This window comes from Mustela erminea, chromosome 7, assembly GCF_009829155.1.
Source record: "Mustela erminea isolate mMusErm1 chromosome 7, mMusErm1.Pri, whole genome shotgun sequence".
NCBI lineage: Eukaryota > Metazoa > Chordata > Mammalia > Carnivora > Mustelidae > Mustela > Mustela erminea.
In genome coordinates, this window is record NC_045620.1 from 10,647,492 (window position 1) to 10,661,421 (window position 13,930).

The 13,930-nt window shown below is 44.1% G+C and overlaps 1 protein-coding gene across 7 annotated transcripts in view; it reads right to left on the reverse strand.

Moving 5' to 3' along the window:
- The window catches only part of PTPN1 (protein tyrosine phosphatase non-receptor type 1), a 90,920-nt gene extending 77,355 nt beyond the window's left edge, over positions 1–13,565 (reverse strand). For 2 of the 7 annotated variants that reach the window (XM_032350364.1, XM_032350363.1), the window contains exons 1-2: positions 13,323–13,564; positions 5,143–5,244 (exon numbers count right to left, since the gene is read on the reverse strand). Coding sequence is in view for 4 of the 7 variants with exons in the window: in XM_032350362.1 (XP_032206253.1) it covers positions 13,323–13,385 (63 nt within the window). In the remaining 3 variants the exon portion in view is untranslated. Of the gene's footprint in view, positions 1–5,142; positions 5,245–13,322 lie in introns of all 7 variants that reach the window. The other 5 variants (XM_032350360.1, XM_032350359.1, XM_032350362.1 and 2 more) reach the window with 4 other exon arrangements.
- Between the last annotated feature and the right edge of the window lie 365 nt (positions 13,566–13,930).

Sequence of the window (13,930 nt, forward strand, 5' to 3'; positions counted from 1 at the left end):
TTTTTTTGTACTTAGTCATCTCTTGGTAAAGAAAACTCTCCTTTTCAGATCTTTAATTAGTGATCAATGACTATTTTTTTTTTTTTATCACATGCAGGACTTCTGCACATAATCTTCACAGCTAGAATTGGAAGGGAAAAGGGAAGAGGACACACAACACCATAATGATACCAATTCTGACCACTTCTACACAGCAAGGAGCACAGTAAGCATGTGAATGAGAAACAGGCAGTAACCAGTAAATCCTTCAGAATTTCTCAAGATGAACATTTCTGTGTCTAAACATAAGCAACTGTAGCCTCAGAATTTGTAATCATATCCAAAGTGTTTAAATGCCTAAAAATTAAAGCCTATTACTCAGCCATTTAAAAGTAGGATAATTATCAGCAAATTTAAGTTATTTTATAAGGTACTTGACTTGAAAGAATCATTCAAACAAAGCCATCTGTGTACCAAAAGCTGCTAATAAACAGACCACATAATGGGATAAGCCAGCCAACATCATTAAAAATCCTTTAAAATCCACAATGAATAACTGAGACCTTTAATCTCTCATAGTGTCAGCTGCAAATCAGGGGTCTAACCACGTAATTTCAATGTATTCATAACAAGTCAGGCTTATACTTAAAGATTCTTATAAAGAATCTTTATTTTGCCCATTAAAATATATAATAATTCTGCTAGTTGTAAAGACTGAGGAGACTGCATAAAATCTACAGCCAAGTCACTGATCACGGCAGTCAGTACCGCACTGACTTGCTGGCTAAGTGCAGCTCACTGTGGCTGGTGCGCCCTGGCTGGAAGCTGACGGCACACCAACCTCCTCCTGAGGAAGACACCTACACAGATGAGTCAGTGCACGGTGGCACGCGGTCAATGCCATGATGTGACCTCCATTATGCCATCCTATCAGAGGCTATTAGCGCAGTCAAGGTAAGAAATAATGGCACAGGAAACAAAAAAAGGGAGAAAGGAACTATATGTGGGAGGGCATAAAATGCACAAGAAATGTGTGCTAGGGATGGAAGAAGGGTTAAAATCGAAGAGAAAGGAAGTTACATACGTTCCCATGTTCTCAAACGCAGGTAATGTTAACACTTAATATGAAGGGTAAGGAGGAGCCCAGATTCGGGGTCTGGAGAACATACAGGGCTTGCTCCTGCTTGCTTGTGGGATCCCCACTTAGACATTACTTTTATAGATTGTCCTTCCTTACCTGACAGCTCCTCCATCTGTTTTTCCTGCTCTCAAGTGTGCCCTGGGCCTAGGCCTGTGAGAGTTTTCATCACTCTGAACTGAGACCATCTCTATTCAGCCCCTTTGCTGGCCGGACTATAAAGCCGCCAAGGGCGAGGACCAAGTGTGTCTTGTTAACTACTATCCTCACTGTCTAGTGAGGCCCTAGCACCCAGAAGCTGTTCATGTATTTGCTGAGTAACTGAATGAATGGACCCTGCCTGCAAGAAGCTTACAATCTAAAACAGAGAGGAAATGAGGTGGATTAAAAATTTCATGGAGAAATTGTTCTTTAGGTTTTCATTCCATATATACAAAAAAGTATAAAATGGCTAATGCCATCCTGTCACATGATGTAGGGGTACTAAAATATTGAACTGGTTTGGGGACCCCCTTTTGGAATTCTGCTTTGGGGGGAAAGGTACAAAACTTAGAACAAAGACCTTGACTGTTTAATAATGGTAAAGAATCTTCCCTGTTTGTTCTAATTTGTCATATACAACATTATCTCTGTGGAATAACAGATGCTCAAGAAGGATCAAAGAAAAAAAATGACCTACAATATAACACCTCCCTCTGCTCCTGAACAAGGATAGAGACCTTAACAACACACATTCTCTATAACCTGCGTATTTATTTTACTTGTATCATGGCTACCGTTTATTTCATTCCTGGACAGAATAAGGTAGAGAAGCCATATAATCAGGAGTTCAGACCTGTGACAAATGGTCTCATCCCTAACCAAGTCATTAAAAACACTACTTCTTCAGTTTCTCAATGCAAGCGTATTTGTGCAACTCTTTCTTTTTATCAAGTCCCAATTTAATTTCCATGTTGGTCATCAAAAACAGTTCGCGGAAATAGCTGAACATGGGACAAAAATACCCTTACACTCAGTCGCCCAAGGTGGAAAAAAATGGTGGCAGCTTCCAACTTCCTCAAAATAGTAGGAGGGGCTAACCATGAAGAGGGGAAGGGGAAAGGCCAGAAGAAGCACCTGGTTCAAGATTTCATCCTGGATGTTAACGTCAAGGGCTTTCTCCTAGGCATTTTCCAACTAGCCACCAAATTTGCCTCTGGCTAGTCTTCCCTTGCTTTGATCTTCCCTAATGACAGTGTACCAGCTACTTAGCAAGGCTAAACATCTTTTTAAAATCATCTTAATTCTAATACTAATATCAAATGCCAAGGAAAAACCCAACTTGGACTAGAAGCTGCAAACTCAAGAACTTCCAAGAGCTGGGTGGTTCGTGTAAGGGAGGGCGGCGTGACCTGCCGTGGAGCTGTGCTAAACTGAAGCACACACACGTGTGTGTCCAGCAGGAGGGGTGCCCCTAGCAGACCACGGCCAAGGTAGGCTCAGACAGGGTAGTCTTCAGATTTTTCAAGAGAATACCAGAAATCCAGGTTTGTATGGAACTTCTCCTGATTTAGAAACAATGACAAAAATTTAAACTCCTCCTAAAAAAACAAACAAACAAATGAAAACACTGTGTGGACCAACCAAAACAGGACTGTGGGTGGCCAGTCTGACATCTAGGAAAAGAGGAGAGAAAACTGAGCCAAGGTCTAAAACTACAAACTATCTCTTCTATGTCCTAACAAACCGGGAGACCTCGCACAATTCCTTGTCTCTCTCTCTGCGGCCGAGCACCGGCGTGGGCGTGACCACAGTGCTGCTGTCAGGCTGGACTGCGGACACGAGCGATCTGAGCAGAGAACATCAAGGCTCTGATACCTAACTGTCCTCCTAAAACACTGCCTGCTGTCAAAGACCAATTTACGGTGCACACTATATGGCAGGGCGTGTAAAGCACTTTGTGCAGTGCCTCGAGCACAGAAGAGATTAGATCAATGTTCTCTGTTTACTGCGCTCTGTTACAAATGAGGGTAGAACGTGGGTCAGACCATGCATTTCTCCCTTGAGCAGGAGGTATTGGTCCAATTACAAAACCCAATAATCCTTTTTAGACATAAAAAGGATTTCTAAGGAGAGTTTCCAAGAAAACAGCACTCATCAATGGTACGTAGTTATTTTACGAAACAAGTGGATTTACACCCTCACTGGGCAATGTTAATTATTTTTAAGAACATAATAATCGATTTTTAAAGTTTTAAGTGGAGTTAATTTGGAAATGTAAAGCTCCATCTCACTATTAGGTAAGGGGGAATCACATAACATATAAAGCTACCAAGTCCAGCAAGAGTAGGACACAAAGCCCCACGTTTTCCAGAAAAGCTGCCCCATCCTCCTGGCTCCTCGTGTGACTGTGCACTTGTAGAAAGTTAGCTTCGAGTCATGCTGTAAGGCTATCTCGTCTAATCTCCGCATTTTACACATCCTGCGTGTAACTCTTTCAAGGTCCCACAACAGTCGAAGGCCGACTGAGAAGGCCGACTGAGAACCTGGACCCAGCCGTGTTTTTCCATGACCTCACAAATCCCTGGGGAGAGGTCTATTCAGGCTGGATGGTTAAGGGTGGTAGCCGGGCAGCCTGGGACTAACGCCTGGAAACACAACTGTCCTGTGTGCAACTGACTAGCGCTGGGGAGAGATTTAAGGCCCAGCCCTTAGGAGCAAATGGCCCTATCCACCGAGGGCACAGGGTGGGGAAGGTTTCCGACACACAGCCAACCAGAGCCTCGCTTCAGCAGTACACCTCAGGGTCCATCACGCTCTTTTAAAAATCCTCGAATATCAACTGTGCCCTTTTAGCCACCAGCTTGGAGCAAGAGTTCCAAACCTCGATGAAAGGATCTAATTCATGCACCAGAAAAGGGGAAATGTCACTAAGCAGAGGAATTAATGATTTTAAAAGAATATTACTATGCTTCAAACTGTCCAACTTCCAAGGCACTGAGAAAGTATTTTGTGAAATGCAGGCCAGTGGAGAATATAGATTGTGTCCTACATTCAAAATCTTTCTAGAAAGCATGTTTTAATGTCAAAGGATATTAAAGCAAGCTGTGAACAGGAGACTAAAATTAGCTCAAACCACAAATAACCTAACACACTTATCACTTCCTTATGATCAACCTACAAAAATCAACATTAAAAGCATTTACAAAACTAAGGGTGTGATGCCAATTTACACCTTTAACTTCAGCTGCATCCTTGCTTCTTTCCAAAATACACCTGACGTGTGAACATTACCAAAAAGTGACAATTTATTAATTTGAAGACAAGAAGGAGGGAAACCATTAGAGCTAAGTTTTGCCTTGTCAATACAACAGCACGAACCAGTTCTTAAGTGGTTAGAATGGTAACCACCTCCTCAAACTGAAGATAGGAAATTCTAGGGGACGGACCACACCCATCTCCAGCTGCATTTCACCCGGAGAACTAGGGACACACCGGATTCCTACTTCTAACCAAAGCTTGGCTCCATCTCCTAAAAACTTTTATTTCCTACTTTTTTTTTTTGAAGATTTTATTTGACAGACAGAACACAAGTAGGCAGAGAGGCAGGCAGAGGGAGAGGGAGAAACAGGCTCTCTGCTGAGCAGAGAGCCCGACGTGGGGCTCGATCCCAGGACCCTGGAATTATGACCTGAGCCGAAGGCAGCCGCTTAACCGACTGAGCCACCACCCCAGCACCCCTATTTCCTACTTTCAAAAACAACATCTTCTTCCAACAAACCAAGTCTGTTGGGAAACACAAAAGTTTCCTGTCATCAAGTGGTGGAGCAAGTTGCAAGAGGAAGCTCCATTGACAAATACACGTCCATAAAAAAACCAACAAAACAAAAGCAAACAAACAACAACAACAAAAAACCCCAACTAGGTTGGTTAAACTTCTCCAGTGATTCTCTCTGCACAATGACTATGTTTTGGTAAGTTTTCTGGGGAGAACACAAGCCCACAGAAAAATGGAAACAAGTGGTTAAGGAAAGGTGAGGTAGGACCTGCCAACGGCTCCGCGCGCTCCATGCCGCCGTCACTCAAACGCTCAGAAGCATCCTTCCTCGCAGGCAGAAAATTAAGGGGGAAAGCAGCAGACCTGGGTGCTGCGACAAGAACAGAGGAAATGAAATACCAGTCACGATGCTGATATTTGCAGGGCATGCTGAGAAAACTGTTAGTGGGATGTGAAGGACTATTTAGTATACTTTGACAGAAGTGGTATCATGATGGGTGCATAAAAAATCCACTGAAACCCAGCATCACAGGGATGTGGCTTCTCAACGACTGTTCAGGAGACGTGACCAGCTCTTCCCTACTGTAGCTAAATCACTGGGTGTGCAGGGGACGGCTCCGGGAACGTGGCTTTGGGCCTGTAAACCTGATGTGGCTTAATGCAACTTCCTGACCTTACCCCATTCTGCCGCACCCACTCCCTCACCCCATCCCAGAGGAGGATGACCCCAAAGATCCCGGCAACAGGGAGCTGGTCTCCAGGTCAGGCAGAACAACAATGGCGATGCTCCTAGATTCTCCTAACTCTAAGATGCAGTTAAGATACACTTCTATGGGGAGGACAAACAAAGCCAAACAACAAAGACACACAAAACAAAATACCCTCCCCCAAAGAAGATCACAAAGTATCTTCTTAGAGGCACCTTCTCTCCCCGCACAAGTGAGCCACACAAATATTTATGACCCAGTGAAGGCATTTCTTTCCTTGGCCCGTGCAGAAGCAAAGTAAGCCCTATTTGAATAATGAAGCAGGACAAAATCTAAAAGAGATAAATATAACAGTGACAAATGTGTAACCATCAAGGGAATTTGAAGCTGTTTTACCACATTCCGTGAAATGCAACTTGCCTATTTGTTCTCTTGAGTGAAGTTATATTGAGAAGTGATTTCATCCACAGGCATTTTTAAGTAACCTCTTGTTCTTAAGAGAACTCCAACTATTTGGAATAATTACTTGATGTTCGCTTTCCTGTAAGCAATTCGCCATAGTGTATAATTTTCTGAGTAATCAGTACTCATCAGAATAAAAACTAGCTAAGCTGTTCGGTGAAACTTAGTGTGGCAATTGTAAAATGAGATTCCTCAAAGGGAAGAGATACACCAATAAGAAGTCCATTAAGTAAGAAAAAAGGTCAGGGGAAAAACATTTTATGAGAATAACGGATCAGGAACACTTTTTCCTTCTCCAATCACTAACTAATACATTTAAAGAAATACAATTTTGGAAACCTAGTTTTGCTATGCTCATCTTATCTTTGCAAGCGGTGTCGCTTGCCCACAAAAGCCACAAACACAGCCGAGGTTTTTTTTCTCCTTCTTCGTCTATAAAAGAAAACATGCCCCACTCAGTCTTTGGGAAGAAGCCTCGGCAAGAAAAAGAGAAGGAGCCCAGGACACAAGCCCACCTGGGCCCAAAGGTTTCCTTCAGCAACTGGCAATCCCTCAATTAGGATCTGGAATTTCTGGGCACTGCACCAGATTCAGAGTACGAAGATATATACACATATACATTTATTCCCAGGGAAAATATAGACTTTAAGTGTCTCTTTGCTAATAAGCCATGTTTACTCTGTGAGTCCATATGGCAAAAGTAACTTCTTGAAGCACCAGTTCGATCTAATTACCCTGGGCGATGTGGAAAACATACTGCTTCACTAGAATCACAAGCATTCAGAACTGCAAATTCAATCACGTCACAATTTTTTTTTTAAAAGATAAAAAATCAGTCATTAGTCGCTGTTACTTTGTCTGCAGTGGGACCCGTATCATATCGCATCCCACCAATGGATATGGGGGACTAGACTTTTCTTGGACTATTTATTTCGGGGGGAAAAAAAATCTTCCATGTGAAATGGTCTTGTTTCCAGTTTTCAGACATTCAAAATTTATAAACTGTCAGTATGATACTCGTGATTATGTCAAGCTGCCTAGCTGAAAGGGCAGCAGCGAGTGAACTGTTAAGTCCACTCCTACCAACGACTATTTCTAAAGCGCTGGAGACTTGGGTACTTTCTTCTCAAACATGCTGTGTAAACGATCACACTATTCAGATTAAGTTTAGACCAGATGTAGGTTTCTAAAATTACATCATAAAGGGCAGCTACTCTTGGGTACCTAGCTGGGGTTGAATCTTTCGTAAATTCTCAAGAATCAGTTCCTCTATCTTTTACGGGAAAAACCACCCAATTGCTACTTAGAGAAAAACTGCGAGCACATTGCATATGTCAGTGCTACTCCTTTTCCCACATTACTAAATCAAATGAACCCCACTTATTACAAATGTTTGGTACTTCTTGGGGTGGGGGTAAGAAACTCAATTCTTTTGAGTTGTTAACTATACTCACAAAACTCATACACATTTTGAAGTCTAACTGTACTCACCAACACCCACACCTTACAAAACTGAGTAACCACTGCAGTGTTTACAAGGGTGACTTCAGGAACATTTGATTCTCTTTGTGAGTACATTAAAGACTCTTTATTACTTGATGTAAACTCTGTGATCAGTTAGGCCAGGATCATTTTTACCAAGGAAGGGACTGAAGAAGAAAGGAAGGGGCCCAGTTACCATGGTTAGTGACAGAGCTGGGACCAAAAAAAAAAAGCGAAAGATTCAACTACTCTCCTGGCCGGAAGGGTGGTCTGATCAAAGACCAAAAAACATTTGCCTTTACCATTTATACTTAGAGGGGGGAAAAAAAATCACACTTTGTAAGGGTTGTTACTTTATGGAGAACCATATTTTATATTCCATAATCAAAAATATTTCACAAAACAACCACATGCAAAGCCCTTCTAGAAGGCACGTGAGAGCAAGTCAAGAGGGATAAGGACTAAGTAATTCTTAGAGAGAGCACCTCCAATTCTCCTATTAAGTTCGCCTTAGTCCAAGTACAAATTTGCTATTAAATGTAAAGTTCCTATAAAACGAACTGGTGGTATCAGCTTCCACTAGGTAAGAATTCAATCCTTTCTTCCAAGCCACCACAGCAGACAGTATGAAATTGCTTCAGTAGGTCATACCTTAAAATGTGGAGATTTTCTCCAAGAGTGACCTCTGCTACCAGTACTAATGCAGGCTAATCTAATTGTTTCTACCATTCCTTCCCCTCCTAGAAGGGGAGCTAGGAAATAGGTCTTGTTTGTCTTTATACTGCCAGAGCCTGGCAGAGAGCTGCCAACCAATTTAATCCCAACATTTCTTGGGCACTTTGTGCCAGGTGCAGAGGACACCAAGATGAACGAGAGAAGGAAAAGCTGACCTCAACAGCTTGGACTCAAGAGAACACAGGCCCTGACAGAAACAGTGCCTTTAAGAGCAGGGTTTTAGATGAGATGGGTATGAAGCTGTCTGGAAACACATACGCAGGGGAGAGAGCAAAATCCAAAGTGAGGAGGCGCACATTTGAGCTGGGAGACGTGAGCCAGACCGTGGGAAAGGCAGCCTGGACAGAGTGTTAAGCCAAGACACAGAAGAGGGAAAGCTAAGCATGAGTTAGTTTGGAGGACGCTGCACCTTCTCGTGTGGCTAGAATAGAATGTGCATGGGAGGGGTGGGTGCAGCTTGGCTGCCACACGAAGGAGTTTGGACCTGACAGGTATTTCAAAAGCACTAGAAGTAGTTTGACCAAGTGACAGGATCAGGTCTGTTCTGAAGACAGTTATTCTAGGGATAACGTCAAGAATATACAGGGTGGGTGGGGGAAGATGTGAAGAGACTGTGAAGGGACCGTATTAATTCGTTACCAGCTGCCCTCATTTCTGTGGTGTGAAACGAAAAATGACAAGTGTCTCACGGGCAAAATTTGAGAACCTACACCCGTGGGGTGGTAGAAGGGATGCCATGGCCAATCAATGAAATATGGTAGAGGGAATCAAGGACTATGCTCAGCGCTCAAGGATATTCAAAACATGTACCTGAAATGACTGGTACCAAACTACACTGTCTTGGACAACGACCTAGCTAGACTTCCCATCTCCCCCCAGAACACGGGCAGTAGGAAGAAACATGCCCAGCCTATTTGTCAGTATTGTCTGGTGACAAATTAAGCAACAAATGAACAAACTGACAAAGTAACAAAAATGAACAAATTCACGTCAACACGAGGGAGGGACAGCAGCTTGCATCTGTTGCTGGCAGGAAGGTTTAGAAGAAAGTACCTGCTTTATAAAACCACGGCGTGGGACAAAAACTGCCAAAAGCATTCTGCAGTATAGAAATCAGAAAACTGACAATTCACAAAGGGGGCCAGGGGAGAAAAAGAAAAGGCACAACTATTTCAGCAGTTGATAGTCTGAAAAACCCTTACAGGGGCATTTTTAAATGTATTTCTATCGTGAAATTCAGTATACACTCAATTACATTATTCAGTACCAGGTATGGAATTTAGGGGAGCCATTCATGCTAAAATGCAAACGCAGTGAGGAAGCTGTGGAGCCCAAGGGCAGATCACCAGCAACTGACAGTCGTCCCCATCACCGTGATCCCCGGGCTGACTTTTCAGAGCCATCTGATACAGTTTACCTGCTTCCAAAAGTACCAAAGTGTACCTATAGATATGCCAGCGAAGCCAAAGAAATACTAATAGCAAGAAGTCCTCCCCTCCACTGTTTCTACCAGTGCTCCCAGTTACCTTGAGTCCAATTACAAGGTCTTCCCACCATTTCCAAAGTGGTGGTCAGACACCTAAATTTAGTCCACTCAAACCAGGGCTACACAAGAACATTTAGATCTAATGGGTCACTCAAGATGACTAGAACTTCCCAATCTCTCCATGTCATTTCCGTTTGTCATTTTTTTTTTTTAAGTGGAGTGAATCATAGCGTATAGATCTTTTTCCTCTGCACAAAATAGTTTCTCTCTGAAGAGAATGGTACTGATATAAAAATTACAACGAAATTTTAACATTCATCTTCTTGGACTGTAACAATGTAAGCTGTACACAGCAGCAAGGAATTTGGGTGAACTACTGTTATAGCATGGTTTAACCTAGTCAGGCATTTGTTCGTATTTCATAATGAAAGCAGCTATAAAAACAAATGTCAATTGGAAGAGCAGCCCACTTTACAAAGCTTGTCTCTAACATGGAATAAATCTTGACTTCAAGTCACGAGCTATTGTTGCAATCGTCTTTATCTGAAACAATCACATCATTCACACTGAAAAATAGTGAACAGTGTCAGAGAATCGAAGAACTGGAGATGAAACCAACAGCAAAACACCTGACCCAAACCTTAAACTACAAACGGAGGGCAGCTCACTAGCTATTTTCATTCATTCCAGCCCTCTCCTCTTTCATTCCAGCCTTGGAAAACCAATCCCTTTCCCGTGTCTGCCATCTCTCCCCTCTTCTGGACAGCCAGACCAACTCAAACTCCAGGCTCGCTAAGTATGACTTCCACTTTTCCAAACAGGCACACAATCACTTAAATGACAGAAAACAATTTTTAAAGCCATCCAATAGGCTAGCACAGCTGACTTTTTATATATCTAAATGCTGATTAGTATCTATGGGCTTAACAATTAAAAACACAGTTATGCTCACTTTCTCAAGGTAGGCTAGCACAGAATCTTTGCCCGAACGTTTGTTTCCTAAGCCACCACATTCCTCAGCATTCAAGCCTAATTCACCCTTTGTTCTTCTCCCAATTGTTTCCAATCGTTTGCATCTTTTTGTTTTAGTTGGGAAAGAAGTATAGTGAGAAATAACCGCACAGTCTCACTTACAAAGTTGTAAGCCAAAATTACCTATTATTTTTAAAATCACAACAGACTGCACAAGCTCAAAATGACTTTGTAGAGGGCTGCCCTCACTGTGACATGCTATAAAATATTAATTTTTTTACTTCCATTTCCTACCAATGATGAACACATTTCTTTGAATTCTTGAAAAATAATGGTTTTGGGAAATTGACACACACTTTGGGAAATTTGCCACTTTAGACTCAAGGTCGTTTGAACTCTATGTTTTTAAAAATGCCATGGTTGCCCAATAAAGAACTACTGTTAAACCCAAAAAGGAAAGGAGATTCTGATTTCAATTTTAGAAAAGAAAAGTATCTGTATGGTATAGGCGAGAAAGCCTATAGTGGACAATTCTCTAAAATAAAAAGGAACCACCTCCAGGAACATGCAATCCACCAAGAAGCTGGGAAAATCTCAACACACTGCAGCGTGGCTAACTCCTGGCGTTCAAATGTGGTAGCCACACTTAAGAATGGTGAGGGAAATTAACTGAGAACCAACATGCTTCATGCTGGGGCGTGCATAACACGGCTTTAACAATGCTTGGATGATAGGTTCCCCACTCTGCCCTAAAACAGTAAGAAATAAAATTCAACCAAGAACTGTTTTTTCCTCCCCAAGAACTTTTTATAATATGAATTTGCTGTTGCCAACTTAGTTTCAGTACCAAAGATTTTCCCCAGTGCTTCCTAGAGGCCAGCTCCACTCGTGATGGGATATATTCTAATCAATACTTTGAACCAACAGTTTTTTCATTTAAAGCCACTTGAGACTCTACTGCATTAGATTTGATGTAGAAAATCTGTCTACACATTCTTAAAATTACTAGTGGAATTCATTCAATTAACTCAGAGATGAGACAATACAAATTTCATATATTGATTCAGCACAGTTATACAGATAACAGTGGTTAAAAATACTAGTCTATTAGAAGTTAATATCCATTACAGTCCTAGTAAGAATCCTGTCAAATAAGCTTGATGCAAATCCACATGAAGCCAGGCCTGCCAAAAAAAGGCTTTTGTTAGTCAAGCATACCAAAGAACTGCTTAAAGCTTTCTTCTTTTTTAAGTGGAGCTCAAAATAGATTTTAATACTACCAGCTGATGGATCTCACAATTTGCCTTTTGAGCCTATAAGCTGAAAACAGAATAAAATGCATTCTCCCTTCACACAAGTAACAAAAATCTCCCTATTCTGTCCATCGCCTATTTAAGATACTGAGCGTGGTTTTGGTTAATCCTCACAACCCCCGCAATGACATTTAATCAGGAGCTCATATTTTCTTTAGAGGATTTAGCTGCTTATGAAAGCAGACCTTCTCGTGTTGTTAATCTGATGCTGCAGACTGGTGAGAAACCCTACCTTCCTAACTTTTTTTTTTTAATCTATGAACCACGTAACCCACAAGGAGATGAAGACTGGGAGGACTCGATTATCTCAACCAGGACAAAAAGGATAAGATGCTCACTGGGGAGAGAAGCTGTTTTAGAGAGAGCAAAAAAAAAAAAAAAAAAAAAAAAAGTTAACCTTCTCGGTTTCCTGCCCGGAAGGGTACTATTTTGTCCCCAGAGGAGTGGGTTTTGCAGGTCTTCTGGCTGAAAGGCACTTTGGTCGGATCATCTCAGGGCTCGCCCCTGCTCCCCATTCAGCACAGAGAGCAGAAGTCTCTTCCTCTGACAGATCCTCCCTGGCCCCCCTTGAGGCGGTCCACCTTCCAGGCAGTGACTCTACCCCGTTATGGTGTTTTGTTTTCCTCACCGCATCTGTCCCAATCTGAAATGATCTGCTCATGTGTTTGACTGCCCTATTCGACTCCAAGCTCCGCGAGACATAGGGTCCTGTCTGTCTTGTTCTGCAAACACTACTTCCAGCGCCATGCCCAGCACGGAACAGGCAGGCCGATTCATGTTCACTAAATGAATGAACAGGAAGGGGGGGAGAGGGCTGTCATCCTTGGGACTTGACACACACTGAGACGAGGGGAGAGGAAATGTGAAGGAGGGAGGGGGGAGTAACCCTTTCCCCCCAGGGAGACAAAGGAAGAGAGTCTGAGGTGGTCCAGTCTAGAAAAGGAAGTAGTGGGGGTGTTCCATCAACCCCAGGGGACAAAGAGTGGATAAGCAGGGGGGCGGGGTCAGGGTGCGAGGGATTAGCGCTGAGAGCCCCGACGGGCGGCCTCCGGCCTTGAGGATATAAGGTGGGTGGGGGATCAAAGGGGTTTGAGAGGCCCCGGAGAGACGCAGGCCCACCCGGGGGACAAAGAGAGAGGAGACCCGCCTCGGCCGCCGTCGGATCGAATCCGCACGCTGCAGGGCCGAGGCGGAGGGCGAGACCCAGAGGGAGGGCCGGGCCTGGGGGTCTGAGGGGAAGGTTCACGCGGCCTAAGCGAGGGGCCTGCCGCGCTCCGGAGCGCTACCCCACCTGGTAAATGGCCGCCCAGCTCCCGGCCTTGTCGATCTGCTCGAACTCCTTTTCCATCTCCATGACGGCCCAGGGCGGCTGCTGCGCCTCCTCCGGGGCCCAGTGCACTGCCTGCCGCTCTAGGCCGCGCCGCGCTCTCGGCTCTTCAGCACCGCTGCAAGCCTCTACTCCCGCCGCTACTGCCGCCCTAGCCGCCGCTGCTTCTTCATGTCAACCCGGCAGCCGGAAGTACGCACCGCGCTGCCTCAGGCTCCGCCCCCCGCGTGAGAGAACCAATTAACATTCGAAAATGTCGGCAATAACTTCCGCGGGGCGGAGCCGGGGGGAGGCGCTGGGGGAAGTGGCCTCAGCCCCGCGAGACGTCAAGCGGCGTGCGTTCTCTCCTCCCCACGCGGGGCTCGGGGCTTGGGCGTGGCCCACGCCGGTTGCCTGGGCGACCCTGGGAGCCCCGCCCACGGAGCGTGGGTTTGCAAGACCGGGTGGGTCTTGGGTTCAAGCCTCAACGCAGCCAGTTGAGTTACAGAGTGACCTTGAAGAATTATGGATCTGTCCTGCCGCGCCGGGACCGGCCTCAGTGCTGCAAGCTGGAGTGTGGGCGGAGGGCTGCA